At 44.1% G+C, this 21,651-nt stretch overlaps 2 protein-coding genes across 2 annotated transcripts; both read right to left on the bottom strand.

Moving 5' to 3' along the window:
* Positions 1-412: 412 nt before the first annotated feature.
* On the bottom strand, positions 413-2,546 carry kctd4 (potassium channel tetramerization domain containing 4). The gene has a single exon (XM_076161990.1). It carries the CDS (start codon positions 2,227-2,229, stop codon positions 1,453-1,455), a length of 777 nt encoding a protein of 258 aa, XP_076018105.1. The 5' UTR covers positions 2,230-2,546; the 3' UTR covers positions 413-1,452.
* A 13,973-nt stretch (positions 2,547-16,519) lies between these two features.
* On the bottom strand, positions 16,520-20,060 carry tpt1 (tumor protein, translationally-controlled 1). The gene is made up of 6 exons (XM_076161973.1): positions 19,911-20,060; positions 19,230-19,303; positions 18,403-18,590; positions 17,951-18,056; positions 17,676-17,792; positions 16,520-16,920 (listed from the first exon to the last, which is right to left on the bottom strand). Exons 1-6 carry the CDS (start codon positions 19,936-19,938, stop codon positions 16,918-16,920), a joined length of 516 nt encoding a protein of 171 aa, XP_076018088.1. The 5' UTR covers positions 19,939-20,060; the 3' UTR covers positions 16,520-16,917.
* Positions 20,061-21,651: the final 1,591 nt, after the last annotated feature.

The following is a 21,651-nucleotide window of genomic DNA, read 5'->3' as shown; positions in this document are numbered from 1 at the left end:
CGTCTGAAACCCTCCTTTGCTCCCGTGGCACCGAGCCAAAGTAAGCAGTCAGTCATTGTAAAGAGACAGACGGCTCGTTCATTCCTACATGAATCTCATCACCGCATTCCTGATTGTAGTGATATTTGAGCAGCGTTTCAATTATATAGAAAGTCAAATGCTGTCGTTTGCCGAAAGCGCTGAACGCTCGCCAAGTCGGTGTGTCTCTCTCTCTGTCCTCTCTTACTGTATTTCATTATCAGATATCCGGAAACAGTTGAGCTCCTTGCCTGGCACGGTGGATACATGAGTCCAGCAGGATCAGAATCCAGAACGGACTCTTTCCCTTTTAAATCAAGTGAATCAAGGTACGCCTCAGGTGCATATGTATTTTTTTAATTATCAAACAGACTTAATCAAATAAATGGTTACATGAAAAGGTTTGATGAATAATTAAGGCTCTTATCCAACTTTGAGAGCGGCCTTGACTCCTCGCTGCTTTTACACTCTTAACAGCCTCTTAATAGGAGCAGGACGTGACAGGGCCGCTCGTACCAAACACACACATTCAGACATTAAAGGTCAAACACAGAAACATACCGATACTTTGTGCAGATTCACTTTCAAAACACTTTTTCCACCAAAAAGAGTTCCAGTCTTACTTTTATTTGTAAAGTATTCACATTGAGAAGTAAAAAGGCTTCACAGAGGCTCACGGCACAAACAAACACACTCTATTTAGTGCACATGCATCATGCTAGATTCAAAGCCCTTAAACCATCATCACACACACACACACACACTTCTTCCACCGTCCACCTGGTGTGTGTGTGTGTGTGAGACGTGACGTGTGACGAGCGCTTTGTGTGGCTCCTCTCTATTCATCTGTCTGTCCAAAATTATTAAGGATGTGCTGTGATTTTGTCGGGATGCTCACAGGAATTCCAAGTAGTTACTAAACCAACTATACACAGCATACTGGGGTGCACGGCGCCATGATGCACACACACACACACAGTACATACTCGCACACACACACAGACTGTAGTAAAAGCTGAATGGCGTAGCAGTTTCTGTGCAGAGAGACAAACCTGCCGATTGAGCAACGTTGAGTTTAATTGCCTCAATTTGCTGCCTGTCTTATCTACGGATAAATTCACTTCCGTATAAGATTGTTCTGTTACTTTTTGTGTGATTGATAATGAGATGGGAGAGATATCGTAAATTCACCTGGATTCTATAAATACTATCTTACATGAGCGCTGCAGAGGTTCACGTCAAAATGCAAATTGCAGAATAGCTCAAAAGTTATGAAGTTACTAGTTTGGTCAGCCAACGTTCCACCTGATCTTGTTCTACCCACAACACATCACACCTCAGTGCAGTTAGTGCCACTGAGGGGGAATATATCTACTGTATATACTTCTCTCCCTCTTTCCTCCCTGCCTCCTCCTTTTCCTTCTTCTCTTTCTCCTACTTGACAAAGTGCAGGGCCTCGGCCGCCGCCACCGAGCCTTTGCTGCTGTCGAGGCTGGTGATGAGCGTAAAGCCTCCTCGCAGCGCCAGCATCACTGTCTCTAGTTTCAGACAGTCAAGGGTGCACAGGAAGGTGCTGTCCTCCTTCAGAACCAACCGAGAGCCCGGCTCCGACTTGATAAAGTGTCGGAACTGGATCACGTTGGACGACACCACAAACTCTTCGGGAAAGCCGTCCAGACGGCTCTTGGAGATCTGCACCAGCCGGCTTTTGACCTTATCGATGAACGCCGGGTCGCTGCAGTACACTTTGAGGCCCTGTGACCTCTCGTGGCTGTCGGTCATCTCCAGGAACGCAGGCTCTCTCCGGGTCGCTCTCTGCCCTTCCCACTCCATCACGGCTTCCATGAGTTCGCTCAGGCGGTAATACTCGGCTTCCTTCCGGAGGAGCCCGACCTCCCGGAAGTCATCGGGCAGCTGGAGGTCTCCGGTCCTGAGGTAGTTCAGTACGTGGCGGAAAACCGGACCGTCTCTGTCGATGAACGGGTTGCCCATGGAATCGGTGTGCTGCACAGCCTTCTTGCCGTTGGCCAGCTCCTCCAGGAAAGAGCCCTGGTGCTTGGCGAGGGTGCTCCGGTGGGCTGTGTACAGGAAGCCCCCCACGTTCAGGGTGACGGTGCCTGAAGACGGCTTCTTGAAGCTCTTGCTTGGTTGCAGCAAGTCGGGGTTGATGTGCCTCAGTTCACTTTCCATTCTTCTGAGGTTCCATTCCATTCTCCAGAAAGCCTCTCCAGCTACAACCCTGCCTGCTCCAAGCTGGCTGGCGAGCGTGTGTGTGTGTGTGTGTGTGTGTGTGTGTGTCTGTATGTGTGTTTGTGTCTCCGCAGTAGATATCAAATCAAGTCCTTTTTTACCGTTTGAGTTTGCCGATGTGCTCAGAAAATAAGAGGGCGATGTCGGCTGGCGCGCGGCGTGTGAGTGTGTGTGAGAGTGTGTGTGAGAGTGGCGGATGGATGAGTGTTGTCTAGCAGAGGAGCTCGAGAGAAGTGAGGGGCTGGAAACAAACTGGCTCTCTGTGCTTTCTGTGTCCCTCCCGCCTCTCTCTCTCTCTCTCTCTCCCTCTCTCTCTCTCTCTCTCGCTCAATCTCGCTCTCTGTAGGAGGGGGTGGGGAGATGGCGTCACATTTGGGAGGAGGAGGAGAGAGAGGGAGGTAGAGACGGAGCAGAACACTGTAGCTTCTATATTTCTCTTCTCGCTTTCGTTTCTGTGTTGTATTAAAACACACAAACTGTCCACAGCTCATCACTACCAATTTACCACACACATACATACTGTATATGTGCACACACCAAACCAGACGGAGGAGCGTGTGTGTGTGTGTGTGGGGCGGATGGGGGTGTTGGGGCGCTGTCATCATTTCTTAGTAGTGTGAAAGCGTCTCAGCTCGTGTGAATCTCCATGTGAAACTCCTTTTGCAGCCAAAACTGACGAGCACAAAGCATGACAAGTGAACTGAACACATGAAGGATGGCACATTTGAGCCAGTGTGTGTGTGTGTGTTGGGGGGGGGGGGGGGTCACTGAGGACTGAGGAGTCTCATCTCTGCTTATAAGAGGAGGCTGATACACTGTACTTATGTAAATGGGAGCAACAGGGGGCGCTTTTATGTAAATACCTTGTTTCCAACATGTGTGTGTGTGTGTGTGTGTGTGTGTGTGTGTGTGTGTGTGTGTGTGTGTGTGTGCTCAGGTTTTGGGTTCCTGTGGAGAACACCACCTTACACTGTGCAGTGAAGGTAATTAAGTCCCCAGCTTTCACATACTGAGCTCATTATTTTTGCTATCTTCATTTTCTTCGACCAACAACAAAGCTCAGATTTTTCTCTTCTTGCTTCAAAGCTTAATTAACTAAAAAGTACAAATCCTATTTAAAAATCTGGGACATTAAGGTCCACATGAGGACAGAAACCACCTGGAGGTGACCATTGATTTAAACCAAATTGCCTCATAAACATTCATTTGAGTGAAAATCTATGAATAGGGAGAGAACGAGTGGCTTCTCTCGTGTCCATGTGTGTGTGTGTGTGTCACATGACTCATCTGCCCCGCTGGTAAAAAAGCACAACGCACGTCAACACACGAGGACATGCAGAGACGCCTGTCAAAAAGCTCACGCTCCGATTACGGCGAGTGGGGATTTGAATGGAGGCAAGACGGGGAAAAGGAAAGACGGAATGTCCTGAGAGCCGCTGAGCTGTTAGTGAAGCTCCTCAGTCATCGGCTCGTCTATTAGTGGGTTTGCTGTTTGTTCTAGAAGGCATCTCATCGTGGCATAATCAGGTCTGAGTCAGAGGTGGGCAGCGAACCAGCAGCTCCTTCACACCGTGGGCCAGGTGACTCCTTTGGGTCACACACACACACACACGCGCACACACAGAGGAATGTTTGCACCTCCTTCCCAGGTGACTCCTTTGGGTCACACACACACACGCACGCACGCACACACACACACACACACACGCACGCACACACACACACACACACACACACACACACACACACACACACACACACACACACACACACACACACACACACACACACACACACACACACACACACACACACACACACACACACACCGAGGAATGTTTGCACCTCCTTCCCAGGTGACTCCGGTGACTCAAGCCTGCGTCACGTGACTCCCGTGTGAGCCGAAGAGCGGCGAAGTCTCAAAGAACTCCTGAGAAAAGTGAGGTCACATCCATGTTTCACATTTCAAAATGATCTCCTGGGAAATGACCAAACAATGGGAGAAAGAGAATAGAATTGGGCGTGCAATGGCATTATAATGATCAAACACACAAACACACAAACACACACACACACACACACACAGTCTCTCCAATGACTGGTATATTTGATTTTTTGCAGCAGTGCAGCAGAAGGATTTCAGTTGTTTTGTTTGTGACTGTTGGTGTTTTTTACAGTCAGTGTGTATAATTAGTGAGTCTGTACGGGCGTCTGACAGAGACAAACTAGCTGGACGCTGGCAGCATTTGTCTCCGTCAGGCAGCAGACGGAGACGGCGAAACGGTTGCTAAAATATCGCCCTGGGTTCTGCACAGAGGAGGAATGGAACGAGAGAGAGAGAGAGAGAGAGAGAGAGAGAGAGAGAGAGCGAGAGACAGAGCGAGAGACAGACAGAAACAGACAGAAACAGACAGAGAGATAGCAAGACAACGAGAGTGACAGAGACAGAGAGATAGAGACACAGAGGAGGAGAGAGAGAGAGACAGAGAGCATATGAGGAGATCAGATTTGATTTGAAGACAAAGTTAAGCGTGCAGGTGGGATCATTCCGGGTTATGGCTTCCCCGCTGCAACACAAGTAGTTGCCTTGATTATATGCCAGAGCAAAACCGGCGTCTCGGCGAGTAGAAATACGACGTAATTATGGTCAATAATGCTAAAGTCTTCTCAAGAACTCATTTAGTTTCCCTGAACAGAAAAACTTGATGAGAAAAATCAAGTTAAAGCCTCTCAGGATCTCTGCCAGCCACACAAACACAAACACAACAGCTGAAGCCACATTTGTGCCACATTCCTGTCCAATTGGACGGTTTGATTAATGCTGTAAATTGGCGTAAACTGCAAAGGGATATATTAAGGAGTCGCTCATTTCAAATGCGCAGACCGCAATTATTGCTTTGGGATACTGAAACCATGTGTGTGTGTGTGTGTGTGTTTGTTTATTTGGTTTAAAGAGCCCAAAGTGAGAGGTCCCTCTGTCTCCGCCACTATTCTCCAACTCATAAGTAATTGGTGGTATCACCGTCGACAACACTACATTGGAATTGCAAACGAGGCCACCGTGAAGAAGAGGATTGTGGGAGGTTTGACCCGTTTTCTGTCTCCCGTTCATTAAAAGCGGCTGGGTGATGAAGGGCGATCGTTGCCTCCAAAACACAATCTGGTGAGGCGGATGTGTGAATCTGACAGCGAGGAGAGTTGAATTAAATTTTCCCAAAATGCTGCGAGCAAGGACTCTTGTTTTCTCTTAAAGGTTTGTGAATAATTCATGGCGCTGCTCTCGGAGCTCATGGTGTAACGAGGAGTCACTGACTGCTGAGAAGCTGGCATGGCAACCACTTAAAATAGGGTCTGTATGATCCGAGAGCTGTCAGTCAGGGAATATCTGGAAGATCTGCATCAGGTTACGACTTTGATACTCTGATAATGAAAGCAAGAAATGGACTTTTACAAATGTCAGCGTGTAAACACCATCATTGGATTCAGAAATTGGCACAAAATGATTTCACTCTAAGCAGCAGACCGAGATGATGTGATGGATTGATTTTTTTCAGACAGTGAAACTCTTCCTCACCCTCGGTCTAGTCTCTGTACTACAAAGTATATTTTCTGATATATGAAAATGAATTATGTTGTTACTAAATATGTCAATTAATCTACTACAATATAACGGTAACATTTTTTCAATTTCTATGCTTAAACACCATTTCCTTTCCATTTCATTTACATCAAATTAGCAGTTTTACTTTTTATCTGCATTACCAAATTATAGTAGCAGGGGGACATGAACGGACCTTCCCTGAATGATGTCATAGTTGTGAATGACACCATGAAAGTTACCGCAAGAGAAACCATTTGCGTCATGCAGAAGAAGAAGCGTCACTGTTGGAAAGCAACGTACCAGAGAAGGAATCGACACAAAGGTCAGGTAACAATCATCTCACGTTAACTCTGCTTGCGTGTACAAATGGAGGTTGGGGTCAGGGGTCAGGCTGGGGTGAGGGGGAGGGTCAGGGGGAGGGTCAGCAAGAAGAAGTGGAGAGCCTGCGTTTGTTTGTGGTTTGTTTGAGTGGAGCTGTGACGAGCACCTTTCCTACAATCGCCTCCAGACATGCCAATAACAATATTTCACAGGTTTGGACTATAGAGATGTATTATTTTTTCTTTGCATTACGAAACTGTTGACATGGTTGCTCAGTGTTATAGTCTAACGTACTGACAAATCAAATTGCTGCCGCGGTTTCTTTGTGCGCTTTGTGAGTCTTATTTGCAGCATGGTGACGTTAAGTCTTAATCATGAGCGTGTCAATTACAGTTAGAGACAGAAAATAAATCCAGCATTAATGAATGGAATCACTAAGTTTCTTTAATGAATCCCTCTGGGCCCGGAGAGATGAGCTCTAATGGGAGATTATATTTGGAGATCCAATCAGTGAGGTTTGCTCTGCCCCTCCCTTGCTTGTTGTCATCGTTTATTGCAAAGGTGCTGTCACTGCTGGAATAAGCTTACAGATGTTTGTTCTGTTGTTGTTTACTGGACAGAAGGAGGTGCAGTCACAGAGCACAACAAGTATACTTAAAGATTTATATTAAATTACATGGATGAACAGCAATGGAAGGAAATCAGGCGGGAGACGGGACGTGAACTGGTTAATTCTAGCTGTTATCTGCATGCATGAAAAGACCTCTTAAAGTATTTACACGAGCATAACAGTAATTAAGTCTATCCCAGCTTCATATTAATGACCACTTTAATGTTAATCATGATAACAAAGGCAATTCAGCAGTAAGCAGAAGCCCCACAGTCGGCGTGAGAGTGAGACAGGTCCTTTAAATACCAACACTACCACAGCAGCAAAAAACACTTACAGTGTGTTCTCCATTATGATCTGTTGACTGACGGAAAAATACAGATATTTCAAAATTAACACAACGTCCTCAGTGAATTGAATAACAGCCTACTGTAAGTGGGAATGCGCCATAACCTGTGCATGTGATATCATGAAAACCAGACCGTAGGAGGTGTAAGATGAAAGACTTAGCGAAGAACAATGCAAGTTACACCTGAAACAGCATGGTGCATAGGAGCTGAGGCATTTATGTGCAGGTCCATCGTCCATCCAAGTATCTTACAATGGATGGAGAGAGAGAGAGAGAGAGAGAGAGAACCAGATTTTAGAAGTGATGTTCCAACAGCAGTGGATGAGGCGAAAGTCCACTGACCCAACCAAGCCGTGTCATACTGTATTTAGACCAACAGGTCAAGAAGGTATAAAGTGTAAAAGTGTTAAAGCAGCGCCACCACCAGGTGGGTCAGTTCTGTCTCAAACCAGACGACCGGATCAATAATGCAATTGTCCACTCCACTCTCACATGGAAACAAAATGAACAAATCAATGCTTCAAAGACACGGCAGAAGCTTCAAGCTTATGTAGAGAACCAATTCTTTCTACACACGTTATGACAACACACACACACACACACACACACACACACAAACAGCAACTACCAACAAAGCCGTAAAAGTGCTTGAATATTTCACAACAGCAACCGAGCCTTACGGAACCTAACCTAACCAAACCTAGGCACAACAACAACAATAGCCAACAGCAGCAGGGCATTTGAACTTTGACATGGAGTTATCACTTTCTCCAAGCCATACAACTGCCAGAGTATGGGATACATTGGTCACTTGACTTGACTCACTTTGAAGCTTGTAAAGTCCTGAAACTACATGCAGACACACAGTAACACTCAAACTATGGCCGATCCACAGCCAACTCTCCCACCACACTGAACAGTAATTTCTGGTGAGCAGAGAAAATCACAGTCGGGAGTTGTAACCAGGTTTCAGTCAACGTCAGAGTTGTGATTAGATAAGTGTAATATGTCCTAAATATACAAAAAATATGTAAATTCTGCTGAGTCCACTGTTTCCATTATGAGGCCATAATGAAAACATAAGGAAACGTGTCAATCATCATCTATCTGTGTCCATTTTGAGTCACCGTTTGCTCCATTTCACCAGTGAGACTTACCAGTGACAAGCGCGAGTGCTGTTGCTATGGTTACCTGTAGTTTAATGCCCTTACACATTAATCAATGGTTTAAACTGAACTCTGTTTTATTAAAGGGTCCTTGTATACAGTATGTCTTTAATAGACACCTGACAGCCAATCAGAAACTCAAGATTTTCCGTGGCCGTGGTGTGATTTTAGAAATGGTTTCATTGGCGAGAGAGAGGAACAGCGTCACACCGATAGCCGGAGGCCCAGGAACACAAGCGGCTTATGTAATGGGTCAGACATGGTGTTTATAGACAAGCTGTTTCTGTTCTGGTTCTGATAAACCGAAAAGAAACCCAACTGTGTTTATGGTTTTTCAAAGACTTGGGGGCCGGGTGTGTGGAGAGTGTGTGTGCGCGCCGCTCAAAGGCTCCTTCTCTTGTGTATAGAGGCCGTGTGTGTGTTGGTGTGTCTGTGGCCGGTGTAGCTGGCGGTGCGAGGAGCACAGTAGGCGGCGAGCTGTTTGCTGTAACACCCAGGGAGGTCAGAGCTCTGAGGAAAAGGTCCTCAGAGCAGATGGAGGTAAGCGAGGAGCATGAGGGGGAGGATGAGCGACCTCCTCACCCACGCATCCCTCCCTCTCCCCCACCTCTCTCTTCCTCTGTCATCTGCATTTCAACCTTTTCACTTCTTAGACTGCTCCTCAGGCATGATTTAAATGTAATCAATTTGAATGTTTTCGTAGTTTTTAGAGGTCTTATCTTTTCCATCATACACTTCCGAATATCTTCTCAAATCCATTGCTTTTCCCCCTTTTCATTTAGATGTACTAAAGGGTTTTGTGGCGCTGATGAAGAGTGTAATGTGCAAATACGGCTATAAAAATTCCCCCTGGGTGCTTTTTGTTGAAGTCCTTTTCATTGTTTGAAACTAGAGATATTATGGCGTGTCTGAATGAGCAAAACAAAAAGTGGAAGAAACATTCCTTTTGTCTGCCTCCTCCTTGTGCTTTTTGTTTGTGACGGAGCCGTGCTGCACACAGTGGAGGCAGACAAACAGGAATGTTTCTTCGACTTTTTGTTTTGCTCATTCAAGTGGTCTTATTAAATAATTCAAAATTTTCTCCTGGAAATGTGTTGTTAACAACTACCACACACTCACACTAACCCTAACCCTATCCAAGTATACAGTATTGACACTACAGCTCAAACAACAAATACTAAACAAGTTTCCTTTCTTGGCAGGACAGAGAGAAGAAAGCCTGATCTACTCTCATTATTTGGACAGATGAGACCATAGTGGAGATATTTACTGTGATTGCTGGCATCTTCTGCCTTCAGACTGACTTAGGTCTTAATTGGCTACAATTAAGAAGTTTGTTATAAACAAACGACAGCTTCAAAGGACTTGAGCCTTCGCTGTCACTCAAACTGCTTGTTACTTCATCATTCATTCAGGTACAGAAACCATTCACACATTTTTCAGGTCTTCAGGCTTCATTGTTTCAGGTTCTTTTCAGCATTTTCACACATGTAAGGCTTTCCCATTTTGAAGGTTTTTAAGCTATTCTCTAATTAAAATACATAAAAATTTCCCTCTGGCTATTCATGCTTACATACAGAAACCATTTAGACATTTTTCAGGTCTTCACACTTCAATCTTTCAGGCATTTGTTCAGCATTTGGCAACATTTTTCAGCAGGTGCAATCACAGCACATTTCATTCAGAAAATAAATTTCGAAGATGATATCTGGAGTAAAAATCAAGTAAAAAGTAATATAATCAAGTAAAAAGTCCAGACCTGAGACACTTTGTTGAGACCATAAGATGGCCAAACAACTTCTAACGTCATTCAACTCGAACAATGTTGTACAGAAGAGTGTGCCAAAATCCCATGTGATAGACTAATAATAATCAAGTAAAAAAAAGGTCACAATAAAGTAAATAAAGGTCACAGGGGCAGCGTGCAAAGCAAAGCAAAGCAGGCCAGATGTCCATCTCCCTGGACATCTCTCATCCTAAGGGACCCTAAGATGGTCTCATGTCAGCGAAGAAGAGAAGAGAAATAATGCGGAGCGAGCTCATTTCAGTGGCCTCATTTTTTTTTAACAAATCGTCAAAATCCGAATGAGCTTTCACCGAGTAACAGACGGAGATTATGAGTGTAAATCGGTTTCTGCAGACCTGTGAAAATGATAGAATACGTGACTGAAAATGTGCCCATTTGCTGCCTCCATTGTGAATGATGCAGCACACTATTAAGCTGTGATGCAATGAGAGTAGTAGTTTGCGGTTGAATGTAATGTCGTGTGCCAGGTGGATTGAAACGCAGCTCTTGAATTTTATCGTACAGCAGCTCTATGATTTTATTATTTCATCTGAACTCTTCCTCCCACACACACACACTGAAGCCTTGAGCTAGATTTTCTTTGGTCAACCAGTGCAGATCCCATGGTGGCCTCCTCTCTCTCTCTCTCTCCCTCCTCTCTAGTCTTCTCCCCCATGACCCTGTGCGACCACAGCCTGTAGTTACTGCGGGCTGTGCATGCGTCGCACGTTTGTACACACATGTTTTCTTGTGTGTGGGCGTGTGTTCGTCAGGTTGCTGGCAAGTGCTCTGGCACTCATCAGCCAATAATTGCACATAATTGCATCCATTTGTGGAAAAGGCAACGATGAACATCAGTGAGATCTGTGACGTACAGCAACGTGTCGGTGGCCTCGAGACGACTATAGAACTCCTGCACAGAGCTAATGGGATGTTTATATAGTATAGTGGTTACCATGGTGATGGGCTATTTTGCACCACTTCCCTTCAGCCATCTTCTTTCTTTTCCTTGTCTAAAACATATATACTCATTGTTATTATGCCCTTTAGATATTTAGATTATTCCTTTTATCATTATTAAGATCACAGTTTTGTTGGTTGTTTTACGTCGGTAAATATTGTTTTAATGCTACTTATGTCCTTTATGTTATGTTGTTTTAACGGACTGTTCAAAATAAGACAGAGCATCATAAGTGGTTTAGGTTGTTAATGAGGAAGTCAAATGTTTAAAGTTCGGAGGTACAAATGACATGTTGAGTGTCAAAATGTGTGATTACAATCGTTCGGTACCATAACTTGTGCTGCAATCTCCCTATTGAATTTAGCATTACTGTCTCACTTTGTTTTCACTCTCATTCATCTCTCTCATCTCTCCGACTCTCATTTGTACACTCAAAGGAAATGGGAAAAGAACAGAATTACAGCCTCTCTTCCTCTTCCTCGGGCCATCTGGGCCTGTCAGTCTGTTCGTTATCAATGCCTCAGCAGCCATTTGTTGACTTCTACAGTTTTACAGCTCAGTGTTCACTTAAACTGACACCGACGCCCTCGACGTGACTGCCTGCCTGCCGCTTGAGTGTCTCCATTTCTCCTTTCTGATACTGCTTACAATAAGTGATGGGCGCGAAACGGAGTGACTTCTCAGCCCCCCCCCCCGTTGTGTGTCCAGATACAACCAGTGCCAGATCATACAACGCCGCACAATGAGTCGAGCTGTGGCCAACATAACGCCAACGTTCACCAACTGGGCTTTGCTGTTTCCTGGACAGACAATTGAAAAATAATAAGACCGTTCTGAATGACGATCGAAGAGGCAACAAATGATTGAGCGGATCGGTTCAAAGGGTCACATCACTAAACAGCTTGAAAATAAATAGAACAGAAATGGATCGGAAATAGCTGAAGCGTCAAGCTGCTGGGTTAGAGGATTGACCGAGGCTGTGAAGCTTTGTGGGAAGCGGGCTGACCCATGACTGCTTTGGGAGTTTGTTTTGTTTTCATAGAGACATTTTTAGAATGTTCCCAGAGGTGGATGAAGAGGCACCGTGCCCTCGCATGTTTCTTCAACATGAAGCTTTAGGACTCTAACCCTAACCCTCTGTTTTTGTATTTATATGTTGCTCATAATTAATGGTGAATTTATTTAGCGAATAATAAGGATTTGCAGATTTGAAGATGCTGATTTGGGGCTCTTGACAACTGTGAAAGCGCCTTTGTCACAAACAGGGTCGATTGATAAGATCCGGGCACAACGTTTCTTTTTTTTTTCCAGTTTGAAAGAGGACCTTTACTAATACTAATCTTCCATTGGATATTTCATCATCTGGAGCCAAATGAATTCCATCTAAATCCTTTTCATGTGTGGGAGGAAGACTGAGGTGCATTGTTCTGATGAAACAGTACACCTTTACTCTGCATCCCAACTCATTTCGTCATGATCTTTCCCAAAGTTTGCTCAGTGCAGTAGGATAATTTGCTCTACTCTTGCTTCAGTCTCGTCTACTATTAGGATTTTAGGCCGTCGAGTTTATTTTCCACATCTTCTCTGTCTGTCATGTGGCTGCTAACCATGGAGTAAGCTTTATCCATCCACATTAACCCTAAGGTTGATGAATAGGTTAAATCCCACTCCTCACCCTGTCCGACCAGCTTCCATTTGTGCGTTCGTATGGAAGGTTCCTCACATTGAGAGCTGTCCCAAAATTACTGGCGTAGAGTGGAAAAACCCTACGACAGCAAGTGTGCACCAATACACACGCACACGCACACACTCACACACACACACATCTGAAGGGCCAGATCGGACAAGGGGGGTGGGTGCTGAACGTGTTCCAAACTACAATCATGAATAGCAGCCACAGCAATCCTAGGTACTTGTTGAACGTTATAATCACCGAACTGAAATTATTGGACTTAAGCACCAAAGGATTTATATTATAGCCATAACTCATTTCCTGTGTTGCCCGTGTGCCATTTGGCTGCTCACTGAATTGTTGTTGCTGCTCTGATCCCCTGTGATCCAGCCTCTGTATCTCTGGCTGCTCTGCTGGGTGCTCTACCCACTGTGCCATCAGTGCTATCCCCGATTGGACCGGGAATTGTCCTTCGCTTCTGTAACTGTCTGCTCTGCAGTGCAGGCAATTCTATTCTACTTATAAGAGGATTAAGCCATTTAGTGTGTAATTTCTGCTTCAATTGTTTGTTCTGCAATAACAATAAAATGATGAGAAGCTGAGTTTATTATGGACACAACAGAAAATCCTGCAGGGCAAAAACTCCTTCAACCCTTCCTACACACAATCAGAGCCTTCAGCACTTTAGTTTGCACAAATAACAGAGATATATGATCACATCTATCCAAGTTCTTACAGGCTGAAATAAACCCTAATAACCTAACCAAACTAATGCTGTTGGTATCATAATTATTAATTAAACTGTATTGTTGTTCTCTGATTCTCTGTTGTTGATCATGTTTGTCTATTTGGTTGGGTTTTTGATTGAAGTCTGTTTGCAGGATATCTGAAAACATGATACCACATATCCACTGGAACTTGCTGGGCAGGTTGGCCATTATCCAGGGAAGAGCCTATTAAATTTTGGTACCAGATTGCCTACTGCTGATACCCACAATTTACATTTTTGGCCAATAACTATTGAAGTGTACATCATAGAACCAAAACATTGTTTTCCCTGGATTCCATAGGTCTCTTTGCACACATTTCAAATATTTTCCAAAAATCGTCATTTGTCATCTACTCCCTAAAGGTTTGAGCAAATCACAAAACTCTACATATAAAATGTATTCACCAAGATGGAAAAAAAGCTTTATCTGTAGTCTTTAATTCCTATTTAGTTTCAATGTAATTTCTGCCAACATTCTTCAAAAAGTGCTGTATTTCATGAATGGCCTGCTGTAACCAAACCTGGTGGACATTGCTTTTTTTGTGTTCAATACATTTGTAAAAGTATATAGTAAAACAATATGTAGACAGAGAGGTTTTGTTTATGTGAATGACTGAACAGGTGACTCACATTGTTGTAGTCTGGAGGGGATGGTGGTGCAGAGAGCTGAATGCAGGTCGGTAGTCAATGACAACTACATGAAGATAAAGGAGTAAACTTTACAGTGATTCAGCATTTTGGAGAGGCTTGGTGTACTATGTGTTGTGTTGTGAGTGATGTCAGCCTGTGCTCTGTTGTAGTGACCCTTGAATTATCTTGTTTCAATTATTTGGCATGTGGAGTGCCTCAGGGGTCAACTCAGGGTCCCATTTCATTTTCTCTCCAAGTACTTTCTCTGGGGACCTTTATTCTCTGTGGGGGCATTTAATCGATTCCCCCAGAACCCATGGCTGCAGTTCTGTCAGGTTGTCATGAAAGGTGTCATCTGGTTGACTACTATTCACTCTTGACTATTTATTAATGATTAGAAATGCTGAGTACAAAGCAGTTAGGAGTCTTACAGTCGGCAGTTCTTCCCTGAATGCTGTTGAATGAGCTCATCTTATTTCCTTTGACCTGACAAAATCTATTCAAATGTGTTGAATTAATTCCAACAGTGGGAAAGTTGTGATTATGGCGACAGGCAGTTTCATCATTAATTTGCACACACTAAACACTTCCATGCACTGTGCTTTTTAACGCTTCTTTGACATCCTCTCCTCTGCATTTGAATCTATTATTCCAGCCACTGTTAGTGGATGGTATTGCTATAGCAACTGCATCATTGTTCGGTCTGTGGCAGATGCACTGCTACAACGTCACCCAAGGCGTACACGCCAGAGTTTGATTTAGCACCGCAGACCCTTCATGAGTCAGCCATCAGTCAAAACATGTCAGAAAATACACAGATGTTTATGGAGATTTCCATGTTGAACCTTCAGATCACCGGGCTGTCCTAACACCTGGCCTCAAAATACAGACTAGTTCAAACAGTTCTAGTGTACAGTTCTAGGGAAAATGGTGCGGGACAACAGCAGGTGGTATTGGACTTGCTGTCTGCCTTTGGGCAAGACCTTTGCTAACCAGCCTGTGGCGAGCAGGCACCACAGGCGTGTAATATACACACACAAATATTACAATCCATTTGGGAGGGACAATAAATTATATACCTGCCCACCATCTACTTTGCTTTGTTAAATTTGAACAAATCGCCCACAGCGTGACGCTCATGCTGGTTCACACCATTTGTTTGTTCCTAAAATTTGGGCACATACACATACAAGCACACACGCAGAGCAGATGAATCAATAGATTGCAGTGGATCTGTTCCAGCGAGCAGAGAACAGCACTGTGTAGGTGCTGATGAGACCTTGAGGTCCTCCGCTCCCTCCGATTGCATAACCATTGGCTGAGTAGGAGTCAAACGCCGCAGCACACTGCACGCCATCATTTCACTTCTGAAGCACTTGGCTAACACTCAAATTAACTGAACTAAAGTAACTGAAATGCCCATTATCGAGAGCCCAAAAGACAACAGTTCACCTGCTACAGTACACATCTCAGCATTAGCTCAACAGAGCCACCCAGTGGTTATTAGAGAATATGGGATTACATTCGTTGTGTTTAATGCCAGTCTTCCTCATTGTTACTGTACAGAAATAAACACAACTGCATGCAACAGAGTAACTAGCAAAACATCTATGCAACTGAATCCAAGGTCTTTTTGTTGGCAAGATACTGTATTTGCATTCCAATTTTGTAATGCCAACATCCATAATTCAATAAGCCATCAAGCCACAATCAAACTTCTGCAAAGCAACATTTGATGTCTTCCTTTCCATGCGATTCTCTTGCATCTTTCCACCCTTAAGACATCCCTGAGTGATGGGGAGGAATGGGCATCTACAAGAAGCTCACATAACACCTGCAAACTGAAGCCAGGGTACCGCCACGAGTGTGACGAGAAAGACGAGGACACTCAGGCGGCCATGTGCCAGAGGGCCTGCAGAGCTGCCCAAATATCGGAGGGTAAGAGAACCACAACTCAGATGGGATAACAGTCACGTTTAAGTGGAAATACACTGCAGTGCCATATACAATGTAGGATGGTCCATCACATTTCAGATCAGCCAAGACATTCAGGATGATCATGAATGCTTTTAATCATTCCTACTTGTCACTATTGGTCAGATATCACAGGAGGTGAACAGTGGGAGGTGTCGGTTGTTCCCCAAAAGCAAACCACAGGCGGCCACCGGCTTCCATATATTGCTTTGCACACTTGAAACCTGTTCACACTGCAAAGATGATCATGCGTTTTAGGATTTCCATATCAAAGAGGAATGGATGAATACCAACGGATAAGGAAGGACACGTTTATAAGAGGACAGGAGGAAAGGAGGACAGAGACCTGAGCTGTTCCAAGGGGTCCCACATTGGTACCGTTGGCCCGAAAAAGAGAATTCAGAGAACAAGATGGTGGTATGATGTTTTATTTCCCCAAAGCAACTCAGAATTCGTTATTATCTTGATTGATGAAATTTCACAGAATAAAGGCGAACACAAGGTCGTCTGTGGGAGTGTTAACTGTAGATCACTGCTAAAAACAAGGTCAGCCTGAGATTTGATCTCAGATTCTTTGAAATTGGGAATTGCCACTGAAACTGAGCCAATCTTAACACTGGAAGAATGTTTTAATAAAAAATTAATTATACTTGATTGATCGATTGGGACAGCCTTTGAGTGAAGCTGAGGGCCAAAACGTAATGAGTTGTACAAGTTCGTTTCCTCTCAAGCATGATGAAACAGAGTCCAGTTTCCCTTGGGGCGGTCAGAAGCAACAGCCAGATGTAAAGCAGGGGTAGATCCACAAAGTTACTGAGGAAAGGAAGAGCAGAACAAAGTTACGAGTCAGTCAAGAGCAAGTCATTTATCAGGTATCAAACACAATACAGCTTCAATTACGCCACTTTGCTTGAAATAATGACACTCCATGTCCCAGTGTACAGTACAGTTCATCTTTGATAGAGGCAGAAACACTCTATGTCTTTGAATCCAAGTCTTGGGACTCTTTCCCAAATATCCGACAGGCATTCACACATGCAGTGTGGTGATGTTGGAAAGCTGACATGGCATCTAAAGCCCTTTCACACACAGATCATGGCATAATGCTGGTTAACCATTGAGGCACCCCAGCCGTTTTAGGAATTCACACAGGTTGAGACAGGCAAGGGAGGACAGTCCAGCAGGTGGCAGCAATGCAACAGGATGGATGCCCACCACAAAAAACAAAAACCAAGAAACATGGGGGTCAAGGGGCTGTTTTTGTCTAGTGCCATTGCTCTTTTAACGCATTTAATCTCCAACGTGAGACAAACCTTTTTCGTGACTGAATTGAATGACAACGCTGGCTTTAAAACATGGAAAAGGACATTAGAAGAGAGGTTGAGCTCGTATTTGACCACCGCTCTTTTAGCTCTGCTCCACTGCAGCCTTCACACAGCAGTGTGGACTGAGAGGAGCAGCCTCATTTACAGCCGTTCTTGAAATAAAAAAAAGCCAGAAATGTCTATGCCCCACAAGCACATGGGGAAACAGAAGCACAGTGATTTGAAAGAACTCTTTATACTCACAAGCTTCTCTTCCACCAGGCCGTCTTTGAAGAAGAGCATGTATGGTGTAGTGCCATCCTCGCGGTAGTTCAGCAGCGCCACCATGCCAGTTGGGTCCATATTTTCCCCGATGAAAAACTTGGCAAAAAGAACACAACGTTAGTCTGATAAGCGGAGAAACCACCAGGCGTTAACTGAAGCCTGGATCAACTCAAGTAACTGCAGACCACAGGTTTGGGCCATATGTACCCAAAGCATTTGGATGGGGGGGGGGGGGGGGGGGGGGGGGGCCTCACCTGGAATTCCGACAGTTCCTTCACGATTTTCTTGATCCTGTCATTGACTGCCTTCTTGAAAACTGCCACTCTATCTGGGTTGGTTTCTGTCAGACTGTCGACGATGCTGCACATGGAGAGATCGTTTTCATCATTAACATGTCGGTAGAAAGATTGAGCAGCATCTTTTCCTACGCCGGCTATCTGCAATGTATTTATTGGCTCTTTGAATGCCACCAAGTGTTCTATTTCATGAACTGCGGACTTACAAACCAAATTGTGCTCAAATAGCATTTTTACAATTGTAAGTATGCACTAATGTCACAAGGATGCTATCAAAGGACATTTCCACATGTAGAGACCAAGCGTTTAAGTTTCCTCCCAACACATATGATGTTGAAATGCGTCCCACTTGCACCAAGCAGGCCCATTTGTCCTCGCCTCCCCCATCTAGGAACAGTATGGATACTCACGCGTTGACGTATCCCTTAAGGTAAACCAGGTAATCCTTTTTGTTGAACGGGACCTCCACTAGTTTGTGGTTGAGAATAATGTCTACGCCGCTGGTGGTGGAGGAATCAAAGCTCTCCGTCGGCTCGTCAGCCGATGCGTTACCCCCAAATAATTCCTCAGAAAGATCACCCTCTTTCCGCACGACAGTCTGGTTACACCATGCAGAAGAGAGAACAAAAAAGACCAATTCTGTGGTTACACCAATGTTGAAAACTTGAACATTGCCACCACCCCCCCTAAAACTTTTATAGTTCAATTTACCAACTAAACTCTTACAACAGAAGTGGAGTTCAACAAGAGTCACATTGATAGTCTGAGATGCTACAATCCACAATAGTTTGGATACCTTTGAGAAGTGTATGGTGTGAAAAAGATTTTCAGCCGCACAATGTCTATTGTTGGTATGCAGGCAACAGTCAGGTATGTTGAGGCACTAAGCTGCTCAGACCTCATCTAAAAACACTGATCACTGGGTGTGTCCTCACATATCAACACAATGGTCATTTGTCTGTATGTTAACCTTTCACAATGGCAGACTCAACCACCCAGAGATTCAGATGGGGTTTTATTTTATACATTTTCTTGCTTCACTCTATAGAAACATATGGACACAATTGGTGTCACTCAAAACTTTGGCCTATCAGGAGGAAGTTGCTCTTCAAGATATCCAACCCGATAAACAATTCTTATTGACAACACTTGTTTCATCACAACAAAATAATTCCTCCTGCTTAAACGATCATCGTATCATTTCCACATAAGAATTCCATGTAATATACTCGCTTACCTTTCCTTCCACTTCGTAGAAAATCCCATCCTCGGTAATTTTGATTTTGTACACGTCAGAGAACATCTCGTTGTCTGTGAAAGAAAGGTGGTTCAGTAACAAACAACCATGGTGGAAATTAACAGCGCACTAACAGAGACAGTCTTGATTAGCGCGCGGGTTAACGGTGAACAGTTTAATGTGTGCCGAGCGTGATTCACTCTCACTGAGAAGAAACTTCAGATTACAGGAAGGGGGGCGCGTTAGCGGCATTTACAGTCAGAAGTGAAAGGGTTAAATCCCCTCAGGCTACTGCCGATCAACCGCCTGCATCACTTTGTCACACTATATTTTTAACCCCGAAGAGGCATATCAAGTTAGCCTGCTGCCGACGCCTCGTCATAATGCGGCGTTTAGCGCGTCTGAACACATGGCAGGCAGGGCGAACAAGCTCACGTTCTAAGACGTTTAAATGCGGCTAGAAATATCAGGGTTTCTAGGTTCAGATTGGGTCAAACGGCACAAAGTTTGCCTCAGCGGCCTTTAAGTATGCGGTCATTAGCATCATGCTCGCGACGCCGACTACACGAGTTAGCTCCGTTAGATAGCCCGGCTAACTCTGTTAACAAGTTATTAGACAACCGTCACAAACGGAAAAAGACCACATAAACGTTAAAATAGACAGAACTTAAGAATACTCACCGGAAATAATACACTTAAAGAGCTTCATGGTGCCGTTTTGGTGATAACGCCGGACACAATAGCGATAGGCCTGCGACCGGGACGGCGTTAGAGAAGAAAGGACCGTTCAGGCCTCTGAGCAGAGAATTTACATCCTGTATACGTCACTGTAGGGGGGGCGGGCTCCGTAGATCGACAAATCAACAGATGGAAAATCGTACATGGCTGCGCGTTCATTGCTGTGTAAAACTGGCCATCCTGCGCATGCGTGAAGAGATTTTCCATCCACGTATTCGTTCCCTGCTCTACGCGCTAGTAGGGAGGAACCCTCTCGGAAGTGATTAAAACTTACGACTGCTCAGTTAAAACATTCCAGGTTAAGAAATATGGTTATAGTTGGCGTCAAATACACTGACATTACAACTATACGACCGTATTCATACAAAGCCCAAGAAAGAATTGAGACGTTTCTATGTAACGTGACAGCGATTGACCAATCACGAAAGGATAGACGGGTCAAGAAAATGGAGGAATGGATGAATCAACGCAACGTGCACATTCAAATCGCATGCGCATTGGCGTCTCAGACACATTCTGCACACTTATGAGGAATAGTCAAACTTGGTTTCATCCTTATGTGGGTTTTGAATTACGAGGCTGCAGTTTCAACTGTGACCATAAACGACACAAATTATTTGACCATTTACTTCCCCCCATAAGATACAAGACAATTATCCTCGTATTTTGAATTATTTCGCATACTATTCTGCTTTGTTTGGAATACACAGAAGTATGCAGTTGAAGCTGTAGATGGCAAATAAAGCTGATAAAAAGATGAAATAAATGATTTAAATACAATAATGCCGACAGCTCACATATGTGGCCACTGTGAGTTATGTTACCATAAAAATACATCTATGTGGGTTTCATGTGTAGGATTATTTATATTTATATGTTAATGTGGGATTCCACGCCCTGACCAATTGTCAACTAGCCTTTGTATGATCTTTTAGTGCGCGATGTTGCAGTTGCTGGGACAGATAGTTCTTTTGTCACAATTTGTTTAGTGCCCTCAAACATTCGCCGACTCTGCAGTATAGATCAAATTCCATGGGTGGGGGACATGAGCAATGACCTTTGACCGCACATCTCTACGAATTGATAGCATCAAGGCAAGACAACTGTGGATCCTCCCATCTTTAGCTTTGTCCCAGAATCCTCCACCTCCTCCTTGTATGCAGATTGCTCCCTGTTAACCCACTATTGTTATGTAATCTGCAACTTTAACATGTAGTTGGGGGTTGAATTTTGCATTCACAGGTCACCAATGTGAACAGCAAGGGACTGAGCACCCAGCTGTGGGGGGTGCTAGCGCTCAGCTTGTTGATTCTACTTTCCACTGTCGGAGGTGTTTGAGGCATTAGGTCCAGGATCCAGTTTTGGGGTGGGGACTCAACTTCTGGTGAATGACTTAATCCTGGAAAAGATAGTATCTACTACAGTACAATGTAAGGCGAGAAAGCAGTGTGCCCCCAGACAGTTATAAGTGCACTAATATGACGATACATATTAAACACTCAAAATATTACAACAGTAACCATTCTATATTTGTAAAGCCATTTTATTTATACTTAACCTGCATATCATTTAGGTACAATAATCACTATTTCCAATGGGACGCACTGAAACTATAATGACAGGTAATTTTAAAGCCCAAATATGGCATGACCTCATCTCTCCATGTGGTCTTTATGCAAACCAT

Source organism: Genypterus blacodes, unplaced genomic scaffold (assembly GCF_046128005.1).
Source record: "Genypterus blacodes isolate CSIRO-AG114 ecotype Tasmania unplaced genomic scaffold, CSIRO-AGI_Gbla_v1 ptg000118l_1, whole genome shotgun sequence".
Taxonomy (NCBI): Eukaryota; Metazoa; Chordata; class Actinopteri; order Ophidiiformes; family Ophidiidae; genus Genypterus; species Genypterus blacodes.
The sequence above is the reverse complement of the archived record's forward strand: the minus strand, read 5'-3'. Positions and strand labels throughout refer to the sequence as shown.